Here is a 27,803-nt window from a genome sequence, read left to right as displayed (position 1 = left end):
TGAATATTTTAGAAAAACAATTTCGAAAAACGGTGATATGTTATTAAAATGAAGGACTATTAACATCTAAGGTCTTTAGTTTTGTATGAGGTTGATATTTATATGGAGGAGAATCTTGCTTATTAAGACAGCAGTTATTTTGATGGTAAAGACAGAAGGAGAATTTGGCAATGAAAATAAAAAATCAGGAGAAATTGATAAAAATAATGATAAATTAAGATTTTATTTGAGTATATAATCGTAAATAAAGAAGTACGAAAAGTAGTATAAAATACTGCCTAGGTAATACGACCATATTTACTCTTTGTAAGGTCTTAGATGCGTTCCTTGGACCCAAAATATTCGTCTTTACAGTCCAGAAAACATTGATATTCATCTGTTTTCTATGATTCCTAATGTTGGAAGTAGAGAGAGTAGAAAAAAGCACACGAAAAAATCTCTTTTTTCTCCCGTTGGATTACTCATAATTGCTTAACTACTATAGTCATGGAGTCATATAATGTTTAAATGTTTACTTATCTTTTGTTTTCAACTTAACAAAAATAGACCAATATGTGCCATGATCACGATCTACTTCCATTTTCAAAAATATGACTTTTGACTGTAGTCATCTTTTTGTGTAAATTAATGTAAGAGGCACTAAGTGGACCATTATTACACAAGAGTAAAGGCATTCTTTCTATCAGCCTTACATTAATCTCGTAGAACATCTGTTTCAGTAGACCATCTTGGGTTGTTTGCTATTTTGGTCGATACAAAGTGCCGAACCGACACGTAGACCAATTAAAAAACGATTTATTGTTGTAATTAATATCATATGGCACACCTTTTACAGTTTATTTAAATAAGTTTTCTACCGCACTGATTTACACATACATGATTTCTTACTTTTCACAAACTTCCATTTCGGTGGTTTCGTTGCCTCGTTTATAAATATCTAGGGTATTCCCCCCATTAACGCATTTGTTGATTGATGAATGTTCCTAGGCCACATGAAACTATTTCCACATTTCCACGTTTTTCGTCGTCTTTTTTTATATACCATCGACCTACATAGATAGATTAATAATTTTTAATTAGTCAGGCTTTGTCAGCCGTAATTTTTAATTAAAAGTGTGATATCAATAGATAAAAATAGATTATTGCCCGTGACATGAGATAAAAGGGCCTGTCCCCTACCACTAATTACACGAACAGAGACCATAAATTCTCCATATTGACCATACACGCCTTCAATGGATACTATTGGGATGTTTTATCGTTTGCTTATGTGTGACATTCAAATTTCTAATCGATTTTCACGGTTTAGAAATTTATATATTAATTTAAATTATAAATTAAGAAACTTCACTGAGCTTCGAGCATCCGCGGAAGTGGCATATGGTTGTTAGAGTAATAAAATGGAATCTTAATTTAGAAAGACATTAAAACTATTGAGAATGCATTAAATTAATATGAAGAGTCAGGGAAACCGTGTTGAGAGATCTCCATAATAAATGCAAATAAAAAAGTTTAAGCAAAAATATCATATTTGAATTTCTTTATAACACTTTTACTAAGAATGGTTTTCGGAATATAAATTATTTTTCTCTTAGCGATACAAAAAATCTGTTAAAAAACTAGAATACTAAAGTCTATGATTTCATAAAAAGTGTTTTTGTTTATTTTAAAATTTTGTTTTAAGAATAATCACATTAAAAATTCTTTACAAGTTTTAAGCTTCTTTTATTATGGAACATTTTAAAAGAGAAATAATTTAATTGTATTTATTGCCTTATTAAAAGTTGTTACATTATTTTTAAATGAAAACAAATATTTTTAGAAATATTGAATTTTATCATTATTTGGGAGAAATTCTACTAATTAGTAAGAATATTTTAATATAAATTAATTGTAAATATAAATGTAATAATAGAGATAATATAGATCAGATTTCTTTTTATTTTATTAAAGCTTTTTAGATTATTAATTAATTTTTAATATGAAAATTTGTACTTTGAAAATGTTAATGTTGAAATATACGATATATTTTTAAATTTTTCTATAAAAGACATTTGTTGAATTAAATTTTTATGTTATATTTTAACAGTTAATACATTCGTAGCTGTACTTTAAATAAATTCATATATAGAAAGATATTCTTTAATAAACATAATAAAAAGCGTATTTGTAAGAATTTAAAATTTATTTAATTTTCACTTAATTTAAAATCATATTTAAAATCTTTTAAGGAGAAATAATTCTGTTATTAATTTCTATAAAAATTGTAATTACTTCACCTAAAGAAAAAACTTCTCAACCCGGTTTTAATATAATATTTGATAAAAATGGTTTATATTAATTACAGTTTTTTATGCTAAACTGCAACAGTTAAAAGTCTATTTTAGTAAAATTACAAAATGCATTTTTTCACAGTACATTTAGGAATTAATTACAAATACAAATCAAATATCTCTGTGTAGATTTTCAATGAAAACAGTTGGAAAACTGAATAAAAATAAATTTTATCATCGGCTTATCGCTAATTATGTCAATTTATGAGTTCATACATCGAAATAAACTGACCATAAAATGCACACCGTGTGAAATCAACAAATCGAAGCTTGTGGCCAAATGATCGATTTAGATTTTTCGATAAAAAAGGCCCCGACCGTGCAATAATTTATATGTGGACGGCACATCGGGCAAATTCAGGTTATAACTGTTAAAGTTAAAAAGCGTAAATTGAACACTTGATCCGAAGATTGGTGCTCTTTTTATTGTGTGAGGTACTGTCGGCCATATGGTCTTTCCTTCGTCGAATTTCATAATAAAATATAACAGGATTCTGACGAATTGTAGAGAGTCGGAACTGAAACTAACAAGGTGATTTATCGCAATTTTTCGCATCGTGTTAGCTGTGATAAGATAGTCGTCGGTCTATTTATAAAGTTTGTAAATTTGTTTTCAAACTGGGGGGAGGGGCAAAGATATTAATCTGCATGAACGTCATACAGCGAGTGTGTTTGTTTAACAAATAACTGCTTTTTACTTTTACTCAACTTTACGCTTTCGTTGCTTAAAACAAGACTGATTAATATCTATATTATTAAAACGGGCATTAACCCAAATATAAATTCATTATTCAAACTGGCTGAATTATGAATCCGTATAGTTAATTAAAATTTTACAATATTTAAACAAAAAAATTGCTTTTTTTCCATTATTTACCTTGAAATTTCGTTTAATATTAGTTTTCTGTCACAGTCCATAAAAACTGATTAAAGTTTTTATATTCCGTAGGTTGGTCGTGCGGTAATAAAACTTTATAACCGGAGCTCGACCAAATTAAAACTAAGGATTTTTATGGCTTTATCGTTGCACTTTTCGCATTAAACTTAAAATTGTGCCACAATCCATTTGTTTCGTGCACAAACAATTTACTGATGATTCTAATTCATTATTAAATCATCATCGTAATCACGACATAGAAAAACAACAGTTGTAAGCCACTTAATAGTACTGTAATGCTACAATAAACTCTCTAAATTAAACGCATGTCCACATGTTTGAATAAACCTGTCTATAACAGTATAAAAACACCGATAACTGTTACAGACTATTACGTTACACGAGGAAATTTGTCGTGGCTTGAATAAGTAACGCACGACGGCATCCGATTCTACAAGAAGCCACACTTTCATGACGGCGAATTACCATTTTTCACGAGCAATTGCGTTTTGTTGCAACCGAAAGTGAAAGAAGCACCAGCAATGCGTGATAACCGATTTTTGTTTCAATCGCAAAATTTTACAACGTCTTCTTGAATTAATTAAAAATATCAAATAACCCAGGTGTAACAGTTTCACAGACCTTTTTAGTGTTACGTGGGTTATTTGATTCCGAAAATCTATTTGGACAATTTTTCTTGTTTAAAAAAGTCAGTTAATTGGCTCCCCTGTATATTTTTTTCTTTTTAAAATTCTTATTTATGTGATATTCAATAATAATTAACTTCAATTAATTAGACATTTTTACTTAAATATATTAAATTAAAAATTAAATTTTAATATAAAACTGTGTAATAAATGTTCAGGATCTTCTCAGCTCTAAATATATTTTTTTGAGTTTCTACAAAATCTGATATATATATAACTGCGATATCTCTTTCTGAGAAAATTTTCAAAAATACTAAAAATTATTTGAATCTGTCAAACTATCCTCTAAAAACTTGATAATATAATAAGTACAATAAGATACAGTATTTAAAAAATATTAAAAAAAGCTGTTTATATCAAACCAATTTTAATACAAAACTATAAATAAAATCATAAGACAAATTTTATATACAGGAATTAACAAAAATGTGAATTTCTCAGGAAATTAATTTTACGGTAAATTAGATTTTAAGAAAAAATAAAAGGTTATTGCTAATCTAATAATAAGTGTTCTTACCCCTAGCAACAATACAAGCACGAGTTCGACATGACATGCTTTCTATTAAATTATTAATGTCTTCTTGGGTAACATTTCCCCGTTCTTCTAAAGCTGGCTATATAAGTTGTTCTGTCAGATACTTTGACCAGCTCTAATTCATCTTTTAACGTTATCTCATAAGTGCTCAATGGGATTAAGATCTGGTGAACAAGAAGGCTATTCTAATTCGGTCACATCTTCCATTTCCAAATAATTTTTGGTAACTCTACCGGTATGTGAAAGAGCATTATCCTGTATAAATAGGAAAAAATCCCCGAAAACACTTTTCCAAAGGCTTACTACAAGTTGTAGTTTTAAATTCACATACCTTTGACTGGTTAGTGATTGTCTAATGAGAATCAAAGGATTCACCACATAACATCATAATACCACCTCAAAATATTACAACTTCCTGAAGAACAAGTGTTCCTGTAATACCAAAAAGTTCAATTGAAGTGAATAGTTGCAGAACGATTTTCAAATCATTAATTAAATTGTTAGCGTGAATGTATTTAATAATGTTTGAACGCCCTTTGAAGCATTCCAAGGAGTCGTTAACGTAAGTTTTTGGGACCACACAATTGTCTTAATTTTGTCAAAAAGATCATGTATTAATACAAAAGTACGTCTTAATTGGTATTCACGAATGTATACCAAAATATTCGATATAGACTTCTAAATTTAATATTTATTCTCTCTTTGGCCTATGGATTTTCTTCCTAGAAAATCTAGTTGGCCTAAGCAATGAAAAAGATGAAAGGTTTCACCAGTACATGATCAAAATAGATAGAAGATATCGAAGCTTCGGGGTGATCAAATTATGGGAAATTACCACTGGTTTCTTATACGAGGAGATTCAACCGATACAAGTCAAAGCCCTTTACAAAGGTCAAATGAAATATAAAAATAGAAGCATATATGTCTTTTCATCATAACATTTTTATTTCTTATCCTATCTAACTACTAAATTATTTGTTGTTGAGTAAAGCAACTAAAAATTTTGAAATTTCTTCAGTAACTCCGATTTCTAATTAATCTCCAAATTTCATATTAGTTTATATTATGAATTTGTGTAGTGTATGCGTCAAATTTTCGTGGCGATAAACAATATTCCCGGTGGCGGCCACATAATTATGCCCATCTTATGATAAGACGTTAATTAAAGCCTTGGCTCCTGCATAATCACACAATATTGTAAATACAACGCTATCGCCCGGGAGAATAACGTCAACGAAAAAAAAGACAATTCCAGTGTGTGTATAATAGCCGGATTGTTATTACCAGTGCGCATTGTACTGACTGCCATATGGTGGGTACCGTATTCGAAAACACACGCTTTTAATGGGGGGCTTAATGTGGTGGTTAGAATGTACGGCCTTTCGAGCATCTAACATTGTACTATTTATTTGTATGAGGATGTTTGTCTGCGCCTTGAACACTAACGAACATGTTTACTTTTGTGTCTTCGATCGGTTGGAGTTGCTGTTTAACACAGTGCATTTGTAGTTGGAGAGATCGTCAAGAACTGTGCGTCTTACATTCCTGATTCAATTCGGGTGACGATGGTAAACCATTTTATTTATATTTGTCAATCATTTATTTCAAAATATTCTAATATATGAATATACATTAACAACCAAATTTTTATAATTTTTGCACATTCTAACTCTTTTAAATTATATAGGAGTGGTATTCTCAAGCATATTTACAATGAAAATAAAAGTTTCTTTAAAATTTAGTAATAAATTCGATTAAACGAATGTGTATAAATAACTAAATAATAACAGTTTTAAATTTTATATACAATTTCCAGTTAAATTTTCAATAAAATCTATATAATATATAAATGAATAGCTTTACAAGATTATATTTATTACAATCCTACATTTATATATCTTTCACTATTTTTGACACATTCATTCACTTCGTATCAATGTTATAGAATTAAACCAATATTTTTACAAAACTTATAATTTAAACATATATTTTCTTTTTAAAACAGAAAAACATTGCAATTTATTTCAAATAAAATTTAGAATAAATATAAAAGTTTTTAAAATTAATTTAAAAAATTTAATAAAAAGGGATGGATATAATGAACTAACAAATTTTTCTGTATTATTTTTAAATTTGTCATATTGTATATAAAAGTTTCAATTAAAATTTTCATTTATTTCAAAATTTTCCAGTTTTATGTTATGATGATTATTTTTTAATTCATTTCAATATTTTAGAATTAGGTCAATATTTTTTATAAAATTTATAATTTAAAAATATATTTTCTTAAAAAGGAAATAAGTTTAAAAATATATTTGTTTAAAATAAATATTCACCATTTAGGATATTTTAAAGAAAATTTAGAATAAAAATAAATGTTTATTAAAATTTAAATCTTGAAAAATAGATTAAAGGGTTTCACATAATAAGCTAATGATTTTTTCAGTAATAATTTTGGATTTATCATATTTTATGTAAAATTTTCCTGTTTCAAAATTTTTTAATTTTTACTTGAATTTGTAATAAAATATATATAAATGAATAAATTTTAATTTTAATATATTTATTCAGTTCATTTCAATATTTTATTAGGCCATTATTTTTTATAAAATTTATAATTTGAATGTTCTTCATAGAACGGCAAATGTAACATATTTATCTCAATGTTCTCATTATTTCGAAATATTTTCTTTTGTATTTTAATGATACCTTTAAATAAACCTTATAAAAAGTTACCAAATTTAATTGAAAAATGGATTATGCTAATAGCCAAGTAATTTTTTTATTTTATTTCTATTATTTAAAGTATTTTTCTATGATTTCTCTTAATTTTTTATTACATTAATTTATAAAAAAACATAAAAAAATCATAATTTATTACATTTAATTTTAACTTTCTCTATCTTCTTATCAACAAGAATTTCTGCAATATTTATATTTTAAATTTTATTAAATAAATTGCTACTTGATAATATATATTTTATAATTGTTACAATTTAAAATATTCTTAATATTTATTAAGGTGTTTATTACATAAATAACAATAAATGTTTTTACACACTCGAAAAGCCAAGAATTTCCTGATTTTTCATTTTCTTGGAAACGACAAATGGAAAGCATGTTGCTAAAAACAATTACAAACGAAAAGCAAATATTTTAGTATAAAAAATTCTTTGCGAACGCCAAATGAGACCGTTGTTATAAATGTGTCCAATTAGTTCGGGACCCAGAAAACCGCATTTGCATGCAATTATGGATTATTCATTCTGGACAGTCGCATTTGTCACCTCAAGGGCCGCTACGTGAGACGTAGACGTTTTCGAGTGAATAATAAATTAACTGTTGTTTTGTACTCTTAAACAATTATTTAATTATAAAAATAAACATTTAAAAACATTTATTAGTACATAAAAATAACAATTTGAAGCAAAACGTATAAATATAACATAATAGTAACATAAAATATAATTTCATTTTCTTCAAACAATGATCACGAAAGCCTTAACCTTTACATAAAATATAATTTCCTCACATAATAAAAAAAAGTATGAACATGACGTGTATTGAATGTTTCATAAAAACAATAAGAGATTAAGATCTGTCGTATTGCGGGGTGGTAGACAATACAAGTGCATCCGTGTTGCGTTCGGTTAGGGTTGCGAAAAATCGATGACGAGTGAAGAACAACCCCAGATGCTACCCGCCAAACTATCGAGCGTGTCGGGCCCCTCCGGGACTTTTTTCGACGCTCATTGCCCGTTGTACCCTGCAAGTGCAACGAATGTTCGCCGGACTGATTTTGTGCTGTTCTGCTAGGGGGAATGGAATTGTAATCGATGGAGGGACACTGATCTAGAAAAACATTATTTCGATTGATACACGGGATTGATTGGATTGGCCTAGTTTCTTTGTGAGACATAGATTATCATAATATTCCGGTTCGTCACACAAATGATTCATTATTAATAAATATGTATATTTTGGAAGGGTTTTAAATTACAAATTTGTGTGAGTCATGTTGAGCAAAAATAGCATTTTCATAATTTTTTATATTTGCTACCAGAGAGAGTAATTTAGAATTTTAAAATTTAAATTGACAAAACTTTCTTTAAAATAATTTTTATTCAAGAAAATAATCACCACTATAATCTAGATGTATATCCAACCTGTAAAATAGAAATGTTACCAAAACTGGCACAGAATTGATACGAATAAAGCTCAAATTACAGCGATTAAATTTGTGTTTGTAACACAATTTTCATAATTTTTAATAATTGATATCAAGGAAAGTGATTTAGGTTTTTAACGTTAAAATTTAAAATAATAAAACATTGTAATCTGCAATGTTGTTCAAGCAAACTGATGCCATGAAAAAATTATTTGTTCTTGGAACAGAAGAAAAGACACTGATATAAATACATAATATTCACTTGAAAAAATATCTAGACTGCAAGGTGGATGAGGTAGAATTTCCCATTTAACATTTTGAGACCTCCTTTGGGTCACTGATGCGTGTAATCCTGTCTCTGAAAAGCAGAACGTCTTTCTGTTCATTAAAGAAACTTTGAGTAAGTTTTTTCTATTAACCTAAAATGGTTATCTAAGTGTTCTACAGCATCTAAAAATATACTATACCTTTAAAATCTCTTGAATATAAAAAGAAAGGCGGTTGTCATTTCAATTAGTCACAGTTGATAAAACTTGCAATGAGTTATTATTATGCATTGTAGTTGAATAATTTAGTTCCATAAATGACACTTCAAAAAATAAAAATTTTAAGATTTAAACGTGACTCAGATGTATATTTATATTTTAAAGGGAGTTTTTATCAATTTTAGAGAATTAGATACTGGTTAATGTTTTTAAAAAGATTTTCCTAACAATCTTACTAATTGTTTCCTGTTCCAATTAGGGATAATTACACGTATTCGTTAAACCCAATCACCAGCTTATTTAAATAATGTGATATCTTTTAAAGGAGTCAAATATTTCCATCAAGAACTGATAACAATTTATCCAAAAGCCAAAGATTTACTACTTTTAATTAAAACGTCACGATAGTGTTATCTGTATTATTTCACGCTGCTCCGTCATGTTAAACCCTACGGTAAATTACAAAAATGTTCACAGTTACAATTTACGGTTCCGAAATTGACTGGCAAACACCAAAAACCCGAACCAGCCACCGCATATGCATATCCGATACGTTCTACTAACACCGTAAATGGCTTAAGCGTTTATTCGGCGTTGCCCGCTTCCATTTTTATTCCGTCATAAATTTGAAAGTCACAGTGAAACCCATCGCTTCGAAATGTTCTTCGTTCTGCCCCACGGACATTTGTATCAACATATCCTCCATAATCCTCTTTAAACTTGCCCATTTGCACGGCCAATAATTAAAATTAATAACACAGAAAATCCATCAATTACATGCATATCGAACCACAGAATCGGAACATCGTGAGAGTCGCTCCGGTCCGGACGGCGGCGCCGTCGACTCGATTAATTATTAAAATTTATTCGGTGAACGTCTAAAATTATAATCGCACTTTCTCCACGCTTCCCTTAATCGCATCTCACCACAACGACAAACACAAAAAGAGTCGAGTCCCTTTAATTGGAGCCGACGTTTCAGCCACTCCACCTTACGCTCGCCCAGTACAAAAGCTGAAGAGCCGTCGGCAAAAACACGGGGGGTGGTTCGAAGGAAGGGTTATGGATTTTTCTTTTTTTCAAGTCGGACGCGTGTAATGATGCATTCGGTTCGGTGCGAAATAATTGTGAGTCACGCGAGTACTCGGCATTCGATTTCTGCGTTTCCGCTTTGAGGTTTGGTGATCGATAATTTGATTTGAGGACAACACATTTTTCAGCTTGGTCTTTGCCAGTTCGCGTTCAGAATTTATGTCGCAGCGTTTGTTTAATTGTATAACTTGTCGGACGCCCTTTGTTCGGCGAAGACGGCGTTTGTTTTTAATCAGGAATCGTTTCACACGGCCTTGAACTCTTGCAAAGGATCTCTTCCAGCAATGTCGGCCAATAGCATTCGTATGGACGGCGTTGCCGGTGCAACGGAACCGATGCAACTTGCGTTGAACGAATCGTCGGTGCATTTTTTTATGGTTGGAGTAAACGTGTTTGTTATTTGGCAACATTACGGCGGTTAAGACTTTCCATTTTTTCGATTGGGGAAGCGTTAAAGGTAATTTCTGCTTTCGATCGGAAAGTGATTATTACGATGTAATTGTTGTGAGAATGAGGAAAATGAAAAAATGCCTTTTCAGTTTGTAAATGACGTGATCTTTGATTAATTATTATTTTTAATTAACAGCTCCTCATTAGGAACGTTATCTGGTTTATCTTGGTGTAATATACATATTGGGCGTTCTATCTTAAAGACTCATTTTCTTGTACTATTAATTATTTCTTACAGCATTTATAGTGATAAAAATTGATATGAGAAAAAATTCACTGAAAATTTATGAAAATTACAGTGGTTTTTTTGCAAAAAATATAAGAATATTCAGTCGAACTTCGATAACTGAAAGTTTTGATAACTCGAAGCAAATTGCTTCATTCCAGGGTATGTAATTTTTAGTTAAGGACTCAATTTTTTTTCTGGCATATCACGGATTGAGTGATCGAAGTTTGACTGTAATTCTTCCTTTGGCAATTTAAATCTGTTGAGTGTTCGGAGTGATTCAGGTTATTAGATGATTAACACGATGTTTTAAATAATCAAACATATACAAATTACCTATACTAAAATAATCTAATGTTGCCCGTACTGGCAAGAGGGGTACGTATAATAATACAAAAACTATTGTCAATTAAACAGTTATTATGTTAAATAATTAAAAACAAAATCTAAAAAATATTGATATTTTTGTTATTTATTATGACATTGGTAAAAACTGTCTTACATTTGTGATAAATCAAAAAAAAAAAAAAAAAAAATAACGTTTAAATTTGGTTTTAGATAATAATGTTAGTTATTAAATAATAGAAATAAATTAGAAACTGTTTTGCATTCATCAAAAGTATAAGAATAATACCTCAAATATTATATTTTAAAGATAAAACCTCATATTTTTATCAATTTTCTAGTAACCATTTAGTTACTTTTCTGTATCATCCAATACTACCAACTTATAAACACAGCTTGTTTACAAACGTCAAGTTACATATACTAAAATAATCTAAACCTAAAAATAAAAAAGTTTCCAGCACTGGCGAAAAATTGGTATGTGTAATATACAGATTACTGCGAATAAATTTGTGTGTATAAAACAGTTATTATATTTAATAAAAGAAGCAAAAAAGTAGAGAAAATACTGATTAATCTTTTATGACAAGACTACCTCACATTTGTGATAAATCCAAGAATATTACGTTTAAGAATGGTATTCGATAATAAATACATTTATTAAATAATATAAGAAAAAAGTACACACCTCAAATATTGTAGTTTTAAGACAGAACTGGCGGAAAATTGGTATATGTAAAACACAAATTACTGCGAATAAATTTGTGTGTATAAAACAGTTATTATATTTAATAATAATAGTAAAAAATAGAGAAAATACTGATTAATTTATTATGACATTGATAAAAATTATCTTACATTTGTGATGGGTTCGATAATAAATGTATTTATTAAGAAGAAAAAATGTCAAATTTTCACGCACTCATGGAACACCAAAGAATAATACCTCAAATATTATAATATATTTCAAAGATATAACCTTTTATTTTTTGTAATTTGTAGTAGTAATCTTTTAATTTTTTTCTCACTGCACTGGTGAACAAATGGTAAAAATATTAAACAAATTAATGTCAATAAATAGTAATAACACCTATTTATTGACCAAATTCAAATAAGATCAAAAGTTTAACACATGTACACTATTAATTTAGGTTATATCACTATTTGCTATTCTTGAATATTTTTGACTGTTTAGAAGTAAATTCATTAGAAGAATCTGATTTGTAATAAATTATAGTACATTAATCACATAGAAAACAGTTTTTATGTCAATTTCTTTCTTGTTCAGTATATAAAGAATCAATTTTTAAATAAATAAAATTACGTTGATATTTCCATCTTAAATTGGTTACTCTGTACAATTATTAAAAATAAACAGATTACAAATTTATGAAAATCCATAATAATTTCCATACACATAAAAATATTCCATAATTTTTTCATTATTAGCCTTTAATATTCAATAATAATCCCACGCTGTTGAGTTAACATGTTCGATTTATTTAAATTCATACTAACCTGTTGTCGTCTATCCCATATTTGGTCGTTGATATGTTAATGACACGTGTGGGACGGTTTAGTAGTATTCAATATATCAGTTATGTTAAGCTGGAATATTTTATTTCACACCATTTAATTCCTAGGTGAATAACAATAAATTCTCTATGTAATTGGTTCATTTATATTTTTAGAATCATATTAAAATACAGGAGTATTTATTTAACTATTTCAAAAAAGCAAGAATTCACTATTAGAAGGTAATTAAGAGAAAAATACACATATTAAAAATAGCTTTATATCAATTTTTATTTTTCTGGTATGAAAGTATCAATGGGAAATTATTGTTATTGTAAAGATTATATAATCATGTGAGTTCCGCAAATGAAAGTTTACAAGTATTTAATTCATTATAAATAGTAAACTTATTTTTAAAGCTGGTATTAATTCAAAAAGTATATATTGGATTAATAATTTTAAATAATATATTAGTCATTTTTATGTAATCAGTGAGAGATCACGGATTATCTGTTTTCCACTTATTTAGTGATTATCAAGTTTAATCGTAAATTTTGTTATCATTTCAGATAGCCCAACATGGATGATAAGAAACCGCGTTTTGGCGGATCGAAAGTGTCAGAAATTGCGAACCGTTTCCAGAACAGAATGCCGGCCCAGAAGGAGGAAATCATCGTACCCATCAAGGCAAAACAGAAGCAGGTCCACAGCCAGTCGCTGGACAACGAGTCGCCATCCGTGACGGTCGTCAGGACCGAGTCTCACGTGACGCGATTCAACAATGCCCGTGCTTTGTTCGAGAAGCTGGGCGAAGAGAACCGCAACAGTCGCGAACGGATCATACCGTTGCAGTCGACGAAGAGTGCTTCCAGCATCCTGGACTCGAGGTCCAGAAGCAGTTCGGCCAATAGCGAGACGAGGGAGACAAAGTCGCATACGTCCAGGTCGCCGTCGCCGCCGGCGAAGAAAAGCCTGGACTCGGTGATAAGTAACAGTGTGCCAGTACTGAACGATAACGAGAAAACGAAGAAAACGAACGGGTTTAATGCGAATAACAGTGCGGACGAGTGCAAGAGTGCAAAGACGAACGGTAACAGCGAACGAACTAATGCGAACGTGGTCAAGAAGCCGGAGAAGCCGGAAAAGCCCGAACGGAAGTTCAACAGCAAGGAGCTGATCGAGAAGCAGAGGAACTGGACCTCGCACTTCTCCAAAACGCGCACGAACCGGTACAACAGCGACCCGAACAACAGCGAGGTGAAGCTGGCGGTGAACAACGGCAACAGGGACTGTGATAATAAGGCCATTTCGGCAGCGACGAGGAGCGCGTCCTTCAACAACAGGATAAGGAGTCCGCCCACTTCGCCCACATCACCCACGGGCAGATCGGAGGCGACGCGGAGGACCAACGTCGTGCGGAAGGAGAGGCCGGCCTCAGTGATCCCCACAACGTACGTAAGTCCGACGAAGAAAGACAGGAGCCCGGTGACCAGTCCCACGATCTCGCCTGCCAAAGAGGCGCCTCCCAAGCAGCCGCGCACCACCAGTTTGAACCTGTCGAATGATGCCGGGAGATACAGATACGAAGACAGCATTGACAAGGAGGATGGGTCGCCGCCGCCGCCTATCGTGCCCAAGTGCTTGTTCAAGGATAGCCCGGCGGACAGGAGCAACGACGAACTGTTGGCCCCGCAGTCGTTCATAATTTCCAAGTCACCCCTGGAAGATCACGACACCAGTAGGGAGAATCTGTCGGCCACTTCGGGCAGCTTGTCGTCGCTGAGCCCGCCAAGCAGTCCCAGTAAACTCAAGTCGGAGCAGGAGAAGCAGGAACAAGAGTGCAATGAGAAATCATTTAATAATCGTGAGTACTTTGAACATATTTATATTATGATTTTTAAATCTTGCGATTGCAGTTATTTATGTTTTATATCACGTTTTCCGATAAATCATTTAAATGGGTTCGTTTCTCAACCTTCACACGGATGTTATCCTATTAAAAAATTTTCAATGTCAAATATTGATTTTCTGTTATGAATTCATTTCTTAAATTACGAGAATTAAACAAGCTATCTTGCAATCATGGTAAATCTATGAATGTTACGGTTTTTCATAACAAATCCATTAATTTAGTAGTAACAAAAAATAGAGTAAATTCACTCTGAGATGCGTACAAACTAGATAGTTTTCATTAAATCTAAGAATAATATGTCAAAAATTAATTTTCTAAAATAAATTTATTTTAATTTTTAATAATAGATTGATTTTTTAACAGTCAAATAAAAAAGTATAAACATTCTCTCAATTCATGGAAAATCAAAAAATAATATCTCGAATATTGCATTTTGAAGAAGAAACTTCTATTTTTCATTGATTTTCTAGTGACCATTTAGTTACTTTTTGTATTATCCAATATTACCAACTTGTAAACAAAGTTTGTTTTCGAACAAGTTACATATACTAAAATAATCTAACCTAAAAATAAAAATGTTATCAACACTGGCGAATAATTGGTATGTGAAATCCACAAATTACTGTCAATAAACTGGTATATGAATAACTGCTATTATATTACATAACAAATAGAAACAAAAAATAAAGAAAATATTGATTAATTTATTATGTTATTGATAATAACTTACTTACATTGTGATAGATCCTAGAATATTACGTTTGAAATTGGTTTTCGATATTAAATACATTTATTAAATAATAGAAGAGAAAAGCGTACCTTTCCTTGGATTCATAGAAAATCAAATTCAAATTGATAAGTATCTTGAATACAAAAATTATTCCAATAAATAATAAAAACAAAAAAAGAATAAAATCTTAATTAAGAATTACATTGGAAAAAAGTGTGTTACATTCGTGATAAATCTTGAATAATACCTCAAATATTGTATCTCGATTTTAACAATTTCCGGAATTGCAGCTACACTTTTCAAGGATTGAAATATATTCAACGCCACATGACAATGTTGTTCATTGCTAAATATTTGCACACCATCATAGATATGTAGGTAAAAACTGATTTTATCTGTGTTCAGTGTCTGGTGCTAATTGATATGCAACACAGATTACACCTGGATAAAACAGATCTATTCATAGATCAAGTACAAGTCGGTTCATCAGTGTGGTTATTCAAATCAAACGCGTTTCCTGAAGTGCGCGTTGAGTTATTTACTATGTGGAGGAATAATTAATATTACGTTGCATGTTTTTTGTGATACAAATGATATAAGATATACAGTAATTTATACAGTAACATTGCGGATAATTTTTTTTAAATAATTTTTATGTACTCTCAGATATTAACACACGGGAGAAACATCATCCGTGTTGAGACAATGAACTTTCAATAATTGTATTTATTTAGATTATTTATAGTGCCAGACAAACAAGAGCTGCATTGAATAATAATGAATTTTTTATCCATGTTTATTTTTAGTAACTATACATTAAAGAGATTAGTAATTCTTGGTTAATTATAGTCGTTTAAAATTAAATTAACACCTTTCGTGTATTTAAATCTACCTAACTATATATATCTGGTTTATTTTGGACAATTATATTGGCGTTAACATAATAAATCATAAATATTATTCTGAAGTACACAACCGAAAAACTAGTAGTGAATTAATATTTTTCTCATAAATTATGTACATTTTCTAAATTCAAACGGTGTCCGTTGCCAAGCAACAATTCGTGTTTCCGGTTTGAAACACTTAAATTACTAAATAATTCTCGTCGCTCTTCCAATATACTGTAATCTTATAACTGCATCCCGTTCATTCAGTTAACGCCCGTGATTGGCATTCATTACGCGGGTTTGATTTCAGTTTTGCTGTGACATAGATACTTCGCTACACTCAAGCTCAGAAATGTCTAAGGTATTTGTCAGATTTCCTTCTTAATTATCGCCGTGTGATTTCCAGCTTTTTTTCGCATTGCGGAAAATCAGTACGGTACTACGGCGTTCAGGTGGGCCGACGGTTGATCGACCATCGAAACTTCGGAACTTACGTGTAAGAGTCCGAGTCAGTGACAGTCAATTGGCAATGTGGGCAGCGTGAAAAAGGAACAAATATCGGACGCAAACAAAAATGAACTGTGTAGGACTGTTGGAATTTATTTATAGATCACCGTATTTCGTAGAGGCAGTCTTTAGTCTATGCTTTTCTCTTACTTTACGCGCTACTAAAATGACTCCGTTCCAGACTTGAAACGCCGGTCCCCAACGTCTTTCGGCACTGTGTCATTTTTGCCTCTCTAGTCCGTTCATTATTTTTTTTAATTTTAGTTTGTAGCTTTAGTTAAGAGTGTCCCATCAGTTACGCCGACCTCGTCTAAATGGTGAGGCACTTCGGTAAAATGTGCCTTAGACTGCGACTCTTGTGCATCGACTGTTCAGGTTTGTCCTCTTCGCCATTTCGACGCCGTAACAAGGCATTTCCTGCTTCTGGAGTTAAATCGAGACCAGTTTCACTGCGGCCGGGTTTTGCACGCAGTGTTTTTGTTTGTGTTTTCGCTGTTCCTAAATAATCCTCGTTCTCTGACTTTGCATTTCCGGCAATATTTACCTAAAACTATTATTTAACTCAATTTTTAAAGTAAATAAAGCTGTACTGCACAACATACAAGCACTCCTAACAGTATTATTTAGCTTTTGACTAAAATTAACGACGTTAGTGATGTTGCCATCTCAATGAATAAGCTTCAAAAAAATATCCCATTCAGTTTATTTAAAAATACGATTATGAACTATACTATGGGTTCCTCCGCCAAATAAATCAGTCTGGTCACTCTATTTTTATTGTGCAAGGCCCCGTCAAGGTTAAGGAAACCAAAAAATTTTCTTACAAAAGTGCATCAATGAAAGATTTTCTTCGGTTTCACACCCATTTACACCGGACTAAATATAACGCGTCTCATCTCATTAGTGATTCAAAGGAATCATAACAGCCTATTAGATTTACTATTAGATTAAAATAGATCATCGCTTTTCGTCCAGACGCGCTTAATTAAATTTTTAATTAAAAGCTATGGGTGGTGATGTTCACGTGGATGATGAAAGACAAGATATACTGAAACGTAACCGATGGGGAAGTGTATATTTTCATTTCTATGCGTATATACGCCGGAAAATTGTAATTATTATTCAGTTTGAACATGTGGTAGGCAGCAGAACTGCCAGAACGCTTTAGATTTTAATGCACCGCTTTGTTAATGATAGAAAAATACACCTGTTAATGTTTCGGTATTTTTAAACCATTGAAAAAGTACTATGAAATGTTTCCAGTTTATAGATACGTCTATTCTATTCGGTTTTGAATTATTTTTGCCTCCACCATGACTATTAATTTGTCGTCTGTTGACGTGAATTGGAGTTTTGATAAGGTTTGTTTGTAAATTGTTGGCTACAATAAATTTACCATGCTGTATTTTGAATCCACGACATTTTGGATAAGTTACCGTCGATTATTTTGTTCTGAGTTTGGACGCTGAAAAATGCGCCCCAATAAAAATACCAGGTCAAAAAGAAGTGTATAAAAAAAGTTCAAAAATACATACGTCTTGACTGGATGCCAATGAATTCGCGATTAAATGGGAAAAGCTGGTTGTCCGCAACTTTTCGCGTATGTCTGGTGAAGGTGACACTTTTATTATGGCTCAGTTTGTGGAAACGTCCGATCCGGCCACATAAATTCGCCGGCATTCCAATTAAATTATTTATTTCAGCCAAGTTTATTTTAATTGAAAATTCCTCGTTGCAGATCACAATGACACAAGAAAAAATGAGAATAAGACTGAAGAAATCGTTGTAGTGCCAAGAAGAAACAAAGTATCCAGTATTTCGTTGAACATTCCGGCGGCGGGCCTGGGCAGCAGACCGCCATCCGTCATAAGTACCACCACATCGGACGAGGGCGGCTTCAACGAGCCCTCGCCCAAAATCGAAGCCAAACTCAAACCCCACGAGGAGTCCATTTACGACTTCCCGATAAACGAGGACAAACCGCTGGTCTACACCGACAACTCCCCCGAAGACTACAAGGAACCCATCTCCGAACCCAGTCCCACACCGGTGCCCGGCAAACTGACCCAGCAAGAGATCGAAGCTTTGTACGCGGTGCCGCACAAGAACCAGAGCAAGAATGCCGCACCGCTGGAAGTCGAGTACGCGGTGCCGCAGAAGCATCAAAAGTCAGTTTCGCCCATTGATCCGGATGTGGAGTACGCGGTGCCCAACAAGCACGTCCAGAAGTCCTCGTCCACGGACTCGGAGGCGTCCTACGCGGTGCCGTACAAGAATGGTGTGCCCCATCAGAAGTCCACCACGTCCACCGACTCGGACACCTCACAGGTGACGGTCGTTCCCCAGAAATCCATCGACTCCGACGTAATGTACCACAACCAAACCAGTGCAATAAGGAATACGGTGGTGTCGGATCTGGAGAGTCAGGAGAGCTACGAACGGAACTGTCAGAACTTTCTGCAAAAGGAACGTGCCGCGTCGGAGGCGACAGACAGCGCGAAGTCCGAGCCGTTCATAATAGCGCGGGAGGTGCTTCAGACGGCGGACAAGGGTGTGAAGGCTCACGACATACAGAGATCGGAGGCGAACATCTTGGATTTGAACGACGTCGAGTACGCGGATGCCAGTGATAATGAACAAGAGTGTGAGAAACCGGCGACGGAGGCTGAAGCCATGACGCCGGACGAGGCCGAAAATTTGCTTAGCTCTAAGTAAGTGTTAAATTTATAGTTAGTGTTGCATGCACAAAAGCACTTAATTAGTTTAGATGGTGTTTAAATGAATTGTATCACGGCTTGATACAGTTGAATGCCTTTTTTCTTGTACAAATTAGCATGTGGTGCCCTTAACTATATCTACGTTATCTAGAGTAGTTTACTTTATTTATTTATTATATTGAATGAGTATGTTGTTTTAGAAATGCATTTATATTAACGTTAACAACTTCCTTAATTTAGAACGGGGTCGTATAAATATAAGATTTCTTTGTGTAGACGTCAACAAGTTCATTGTGAGTTTTATTATTAAATAACGATCTCGAAGCTAATCTTTGAAGTGATTATGTTGATGCATTCAACTTCCATTATTTTTGATTATTTTCTGATATTTAAATAATTACAATGAAGTTTTTTTAATAAACTCAAATACGTGTATATAAATGCTGGTTTCAGTTATTTGCACATTTCTTCTATACAATTTTAGTTATACAATCTTTTTTATAACAAATCTTTCTACTTCTGCCATTTATATTTAATGTACAGGGTGTCCCAAATTTGTCTCTTGAGTTAATTTTTTTCAAACTCTCCGAAATATCTGTGAAAAGTGACTTTTGTTCAGAACCCCCAAATGTTATAATATTTAAAATAAAAAACTACTTTCTTCGTATACTTTTTTCTCATTAAAGTTTCTAAAATATATACATATCAATATATTGAGATAATATTTGCTACTTTTTTAATATATGTAAAATCAAAAATACATAATTTGTGATACGTTAAATTACCTTTAGCTAAGATATTTCTACTGAACTTTGAGATATTTAAATTATATAAATAGTTATTTTTTTTTAGTTAAGATAAAAAATATTTCTCCTAAATTTTCAGATAATTTAATATTGCCTATAAAGTCTATTGAAAAATATTTTTAAGTGACTATATTAAAGCTGGCCACACATTTTATAAACTTATTATTAATGTATCTTAATCATTGATAATTTGTTTGAAAATTGGTCATTATGTTGTTATTTTTGAGTAAGTGTGAATACTAAATTTGGTTTTAAAATCAAAATAAAATACCAGTTATGCAATATTAAATATCTCGAAATTCGTTAGTCATTTTACTTAAAAATCTTCACATTTTAAGCCAAATTCAATAATGGTTTCCATTTGAAGTTAAACATATCTCAAAATTTTTAGGTGATATATATTTTTAAGATAATTAAATATATTAAATAAATAAATAAAAAATTGCTTACACTTTTTGAACTAAGCTAAAAATCAGATTTTTTTATTTAATAAAAAAAAATCAAGTTTTTCAAAAATATATAATTAATGATAAATTATCTTCAGCTAAAAATGTCGAGGTTAATAAACTGAAAAAATATATAATTTATGTTAAGATGTAACAATATTTTTGCTAAATTTCGAAATAATGTAATATATGATTTTTGACAAACTTATCTTAATCGTCCATAATTTGTTTGATAAATGATATAAAATTTGTTTCTTAAAATCTCAAACAAAATATCAGTTATACAATATCAAATATCTCGTAATTTGTTAATAACATCTTGGGTAAAGGTAAGCTTCACTTTTATCCGATACTTTAATGCCAAATTCAATAATTTTTAGGGGATATGCACAATCAAGTTTTGTACACTATATTTATTTTTAAAACTGAAAGAAATGTTTATAAACACTTGTATCAGAAAGGTTGCACATTTCTTCTGTAGAATTTTCAACTTTTTTCTATTTTTTACCACTTTATTTATTTCTTTTGTACTTCTAGTTGAAAGCTTCCAACTAATCAATAAATTAGTAAGTTACACCATGGTTTTTATCACAAAATTTAGTTTACACACGTTGTCTATTTTATATTAACTCACCACAATTTTGTTTTTCTTACTAATTTATTTTTTATATTTTTTCATGTTCGCTTTCTTCCAATAGAATTTTGGAAAAAAAATCTAGGTGAGTACTTTTATGCTTTTAAGTCCTATTATCATCCTTTACTGTAAAAATAAAAGACTAATTCATAGCACTTCATTTGCCTTGTCCGATAGTTCTGCTTGCATAGTCCACGTGAAAAATGTAAAATAATAATCAATTATGCATTCTGTTCGTTCGTTTTTACTTTGTACTAATAAATTTGCATTATTATAATTAGGACATGTAGATAAATTATGTTTAGGTAAAATTTGCAGTTGCATACATGCATAATTTAATTTCACGTCATTGTATCACTTACACTACTAATCAAAATGTAGATTCTCTATTGACAACTTTGATTTTTATTTCTAGACCTGATCTACTATCAGACGAAGAGGCACAAGAAGTGACAAGGCTGCTGCACAACAAGGAAAAAAACAAGTTCCAACCGAACAGCACTTCCTCATTCCTCCACGACTCTATCACAGCTTCTGTGCATGATTCTTCCGGACCGGTATCGTTGAACGACAGTTGCGGTCCCCCGTCCCTTCAAGAGGAGTCTGTTACCGAAGCCCTGGACGAACTGAATGAGTCCATGACCCAGAAGTTTCTGGAGAACCAGAACAAGAACAAGGATGTTGAACCTCTGTCCCAGTACTACGAGTCCACTTCCAGTTTGGACATTTCTACACAAGAGGACGAGGATGGCATTAATCAGTCGAAGTTTGATGCTAGTGTTTCCGCCTCAGATTCAGGGTTGATAGGTAGGTGGTTTGTGCATTTAACAAGCGTTGAATACGTAATTCCTAATTGTGGAAAATGGTATCGACAAAACATCATCGTCGCGCAAACAAATCGCTCTATTTTTATTTTGCGGTGCACGTGCACAAGCGGCATTTAGTCGGACGCGCATTCCGTTTTGGTTTACGGTTGACCTTTTGCTTATGGAATTATGCAAATCCTTGTTTGTCAGATTTTGAATATTCAACGTTTGGAATTAGACAGATAAAATATGAATATGTTGAATAAATTGAAAAAATATTCGTTCAATGATAATAATGAAAATTTAATTGTAAATATTTTGATGTACGTAGTACAATTTGAAATAAACTAATTGTTTATGTAACATTATTAATTGATTTCTATTTTTAGATTCAGTAACCAGCATCTCGGAGGCAAACAACATCGAAACTATATCCGAGGAAAAGGATTTCGTTCCAGTTCCCACACGTATAATCGGAGTGGAACACGGCGTCCACTACTACGAAGACGGTCACTTCTGGATGGAGGTCCCCGGTCTGCCCCCAGAGGAGGAGGATGACGAGCTCGAGTACCCCATCTACATACCTAAACCTACCAAGGTTATCTTCTCAACAGATCCCATGAAGGTCTACTCCACCTTCAGCATCAATGACTACGACAGGCGGAACGAGGACGTCGATCCTGTGGCCGCCTCTGCGGAGTATGAGCTGGAGAAGAGGGTGGAGAAGATGGATGTGTTCCCGGTGGAGTTGGTCAAAGGCCCCGAAGGGTTGGGGCTGAGTATTATTGGCATGGGAGTAGGTGCGGATGCAGGTTTGGAAAAATTAGGTCCGTATTTCATTTTTTATATAAAAAATAAGTTAAACCTAATTTTATTGTAATTCTAGGGATTTTTGTGAAAACAATTACCGCAAACGGTGCAGCAGCAAAAGACGGAAGAATCCAAGTGAACGATCAGATTATAGAAGTGGATGGCAAAAGTTTAGTGGGTGTAACTCAAGCTTACGCCGCTAGTGTCTTGAGAAACACCTCGGGTTTGGTGAAATTCAGCATTGGAAGGGAACGTGACCCAGAGAACAGCGAAGTGGCACAACTGATAAAACAGTCGCTACAAGCGGATAAGGAGAGAGAAGAGAGAAGACAAAGGATGTTAGAGGCCGAACAACAGGCTAGTGATGCCAGTACTGTTCAATTAACAGGTGTGGATTTTAAACTGTTGCTTAATATTTTGTTGTTGTATTTGATAAGATAGTAAATGAAAACTATCGTCTATTTAGAAATTATAGTTATCATATTTTAAATACATAATGACAATGATATGTTTAGGTGGTTCTGCTAACACAAGTGTCAGTGATGGTCCCACTAGTCCTACCGGAAATCAGGAGAGTCTCTTTGAGCATGAACAAGAAAACGACGTGGAATCTTTGCGAATGTTGCTGCAAGAGGTATAACAAAATTTTAAACATTTTAGTTTTCACGTAGTTTTTGTTTTATTTTGCTTGTTTTTTGTTTGTTTGTTTGCAATTTGTGTGTCCTTTCATAATTCATTCGATTGTTTAGAATTAATAAGTAAAAGATAACAAATATTGCCCCATCATAAAAACATATAAAAACTATTTAAACTATTATTTCATTTTTATTTGATAATTGGCTTTTGTTTGTACAAAGTACTACAGACAGTACACATTTCTATTGTTCCCGATACATGTAACATTCGAATGTAAAATGAAATTTTGATTTAATTTGTGTGTGTTTATCCAGACTCAACGAAAGTTTAATATGTCCGAGCTTGAAGTCCAACGACTTAAAACCAAGGTAGGTTTTACATGCATGAAGCAAAATTAACATTTAGTTACTAATGTGTTTTTGTGACGTGTTAATTAATACTAAACCTTAAAATGATCTGAATTAATATTTTTTATATAATTTCATTATGTAATTCAAGTTTTCAATTTTTTTTTCAATTAGTTTTTGATAAACTGTATTATTATCTAAATTAAGACGGTATCCAGTTCTTTATTGGAGTCTCTTTTAAAACTATTAGAATTCTCTTAAGTATTCAATTTTCCTGTAAATCAACACAGTTTAAAAACAATTGTTAACTAGTGATTAATTTTTAGCTGATGGAACAGACTGGAGTGAAACCGGATGAATCGGAGAAATTTGAACAGGTGAACGTGAAACTGAAGGAAGCCGAACGCAATTTGGCGACAACAAGAAAAGAGGTTCAAACCTACCAAAACATGCTGGAACAGTCCCAAACGCAGTACTGCACTTTGGAAAAGAAGTACAACAAGGCGAAACAACTGGTGCGGGAGTTCCAACAGCGAGAACTGGACATGCTCCACAGAGAAGACTTCTACCAGCAGCTCTTGCAAGAGAAAGATACGGAATATAACGCACTGGTGAAAAATCTCAAAGACAGGATTATTGCGTTGGAGCAGGATTTGCTGGATACGCAGAGAAAGGCGGGCATGCCCATGATTTTACCCCACGACAGTATTACTTTGAAGCAACTTACGCCACAAATGTCACGGCGTCAGCCACCCAAACCGGTGTACAACCCTCTGGAAACGGACTTTTCCGACACCGAAATTTCTGACGCGAGCCCCGACGACGATAAAACCGCTACTGTCGAACGAAAGATGCCTATCAAGGAAGAGTTCGACAGTGCAGTGCCGCCACACGAATTGCTCGACATATCAGCGAGTAAAAGCAAGGCGGAACTGGCTACCAGAAGCGCTCTGGCGAACCGTCAACTACCCAGTGCCAAAAAAGGTTCGTTGAGCAACAGCAGTTCCGACTACGGACTAGACGAGAGCTATAACTCTGGCGACGACCTAACAGACTCCGCCTACTCACAAAGCGAATACGTCTCAAAACCCACAGCTACATCCAGACCCAGCACACTAAACACGAACAACGCGCAATACGTGCAATCGCAGTACCAGTCGCAGCAGCAAATGTCGTACAACACTCAAAACTCACAGTACACAGTGCAATACAGCCAGGTGCAAAAGTCCAGCCAGTATTCCAGTCAGAACGTGCAAAACAGCTCTAGCGTGGTTTATGCGAGGGTGCAGAAGGAATCCGGCAATTTTCAGCAGCCCAGTCCCGACCCTTGGGGCGGTGAGGCACAGAATAAGGGGGCGGGAATCGGCGGTACGCCTGCCTCTTTTTCTGAGCAACTAAAACAGGTAATTAATTATTGGATTTAAGTCGGAAAGGAATATAATTACATTTGTTCTTTCATGTTAGGTGCTTGCGGAGAGGGAAAAACGACTAGGCAACGAAAGCATCAGCAGTTCCACCGACGAACTGAATGATAAAAACGCTGCTGCACAACAGTTACTTGAGGAGATCAGACAAGCAGTGAGTGAAGCGAACACCAAAAGTAAGTTGTTTTCTAAAAATGTGTTGTAGTAGTCCCAGGCGTGGACCATCTATAGCTTCTCACACTTAATCACGAATTGTCATTAATTAAAATATAGAATTGATTTTAAAACTAAAATAAATGTGAGCAAAGTTGTAGTGGTCCGTAGCTCCGCCGTAGCCAGACCACCGGAACTAATAGCCGTTCGTCTCGTGTCTCGTGTGTGTTGTAGTAAAGAAAGTCGTACCCGTTACGTTATCACCCCCAGGTAGCACGCCCTGGCACCACCAGTCCTCGACATCACCCACGCCCCCATCGCCCTCGAGCCTGAGCAGTGGATCGGCATCACCCTCTAGGCATGACGCCTCCTGGGCGACCACAGCAGATCTCAGTCTGTCGTCGTGTTCGATCGGCAGCGACAAGCGTGGGTCGCACTATTGGCACACGGTGCCGGTCACCGATTGGAACAAAGATCAGGTTGGTTGTTACTTTAAAATACCTATAAATAACTTTTTAATTGTATTAAATTTCTTTAGGTGTGCCAATGGTTGCGTCAGATAGGCCTAGAACAGCACGTGTCAAAGTTCGCTGAGCTTCAAGTCAACGGTAACTCCCTGCTTCTGCTCACTTCCGCCGACTTTAAAATTTTGGGCATCACTAGCGACGACAAGAGTCGTTTGAAGCGCAAAATCAAGGAATTGAAAGTAATTGCGGAGAAGGAGCGCAAGCAGCAGGAGAAGGACCGCAAGGAGAAGGAGAAGCTGCAGCGAAAGGCGGAGAAGGCGAACAAGAAGAAGTAGATTCGTTGTTGAATGTTTACTTTTGGAGAATCTTGCCGGCCTACATGGTGTTTGTTGATTTGTTTTATGAGAGTTTTGGCATGGTAAATGCCAAAGTCCAGCCATACGGTTTAGAAAACTAAGTAATCAATGTAAATGCATACCCATGTAACTGGGGTGCGGTAGCCATGTCTAAGATTGATGTCTGTAATCTTAGAGCAAATTGTGCTACACATGTTCAGAATTATTTATACTTATGATATTTCTCTAGGAAAACTGTACTATAAATCGTGCTCGTGTTAGAGTAGAACATTACTGTATATATTCACGTATGACATGTGGTTTGGTGCATAAAATACAGCATTCAGTTCTATTGAAACTATTAATCTGTAAGTTTAACAAAGTGTAGCCAATTAAAGAAAAATCTCACCCAGTAACTTGAAAATATTTACTAGAATTAATGCGATTTTGAATTTATTACAATAGGGCAATTGTAAACATTAGAAATCGAATTATTTTAATATTTTTAATTAAATTATTGTAGATTTTAACAATTTTAATGTGTCTGCATTTTAACAGATATTTTATTAAACTGTATACTCGTATTTTATGTTAACAAACTACTTATCTTCATTGCTCTTGTATTTCTTTGTACTTACAAGTTTATTAGTATTTATCTTGAATGTAAAGTTCCTCCACCGCAAACACGTCTAAATCTTTAAACAGTTTCAAATTTTTTGCTTCCCTTTAAATATGTTTACTTTGTGATAAATTATTGAGGCAAGTCTAAATTTGTAATATTATTTATTGAAAAATGTGATTGTTGTAAGATATAAACTATTTTAATTTATTTTAATGTTACTGTATTGTTTTATTTTATGTATTTTTCAGTATTTATGTATTTATTGTGAATAATAGTTTTTGAGTTTAACATGTTCATATTCGTTTATTGAAATCCGTTATAGTACAAACTGAAATAATCAAACTTCACACAGTTTCTATCTCCAACATTTGTTTGTTGTGGGACCAAAGTTGGTTTGCTTTTCCGCCCTTTGTCACCCGCTAATTTTTATTACCTATTCATATTTTTTGCTCAATCAAACACATTTATTTCGGAGAATTTATTTGGGTTGTATTTATTTTGACGGTAGCTTTTTTAAAGAGTATACCTGTTTGTGATTTGTTTTTAATCTTTTTGTAATAAAAATTATAAATATGATGTAGATTCATAAAATAAATATTGACAATGTATTTCTAAATATAGTTTTTATTTTTTAATACCTTTTAGATATGGTTAATATCAAATAATCCTTTTATATTATAATATAAATAAAAATGAGTTGGATTTGGAAAATTTAATGTTTTACCTCGTAATAACGGTTGATAAGGAAAATATTCGATAAACTCTTGTTTACAGTGACCAGGGTCAGCAACACAAAAATGCGTAAGAAAATAAAAATTGGGTCATATTGTT

General features: G+C 33.0%; 1 protein-coding gene across 5 annotated transcripts in view; it reads left to right on the top strand.

Moving 5' to 3' along the window:
• The window catches only part of LOC109595347 (uncharacterized), a 46,497-nt gene extending 18,909 nt beyond the window's left edge, over window positions 1-27,588 (top strand). Inside the window, exons 1-13 of one of the 5 annotated variants that reach the window (XM_049963571.1) lie at window positions 5,785-6,020; window positions 13,303-14,597; window positions 18,508-19,480; window positions 21,437-21,457; window positions 21,788-22,179; window positions 22,568-23,005; window positions 23,065-23,376; window positions 23,504-23,622; window positions 23,939-23,992; window positions 24,298-25,374; window positions 25,436-25,571; window positions 25,783-26,027; window positions 26,087-27,588. In XM_049963571.1, the coding sequence (XP_049819528.1) occupies window positions 13,313-14,597; window positions 18,508-19,480; window positions 21,437-21,457; window positions 21,788-22,179; window positions 22,568-23,005; window positions 23,065-23,376; window positions 23,504-23,622; window positions 23,939-23,992; window positions 24,298-25,374; window positions 25,436-25,571; window positions 25,783-26,027; window positions 26,087-26,350 (5,316 nt within the window). In that variant the 5' untranslated portion in view covers window positions 5,785-6,020; window positions 13,303-13,312 and the 3' untranslated portion in view covers window positions 26,351-27,588. Of the gene's footprint in view, window positions 1-5,784; window positions 6,021-13,302; window positions 14,598-18,507; window positions 19,481-21,436; window positions 21,458-21,787; window positions 22,180-22,567; window positions 23,006-23,064; window positions 23,377-23,503; window positions 23,623-23,938; window positions 23,993-24,297; window positions 25,375-25,435; window positions 25,572-25,782; window positions 26,028-26,086 lie in introns of those variants that run through there. The other 4 variants (XM_049963573.1, XM_020010687.2, XM_049963572.1 and 1 more) reach the window with 4 other exon arrangements.
• The last annotated feature ends 215 nt before the right edge of the window (window positions 27,589-27,803 follow it).

The sequence above is a fragment of the Aethina tumida genome, chromosome 2, assembly GCF_024364675.1.
Source record: "Aethina tumida isolate Nest 87 chromosome 2, icAetTumi1.1, whole genome shotgun sequence".
NCBI classification, from domain to species: Eukaryota; Metazoa; Arthropoda; class Insecta; order Coleoptera; family Nitidulidae; genus Aethina; species Aethina tumida.
This window is presented reverse-complemented; position numbering and strand designations above follow the sequence as displayed.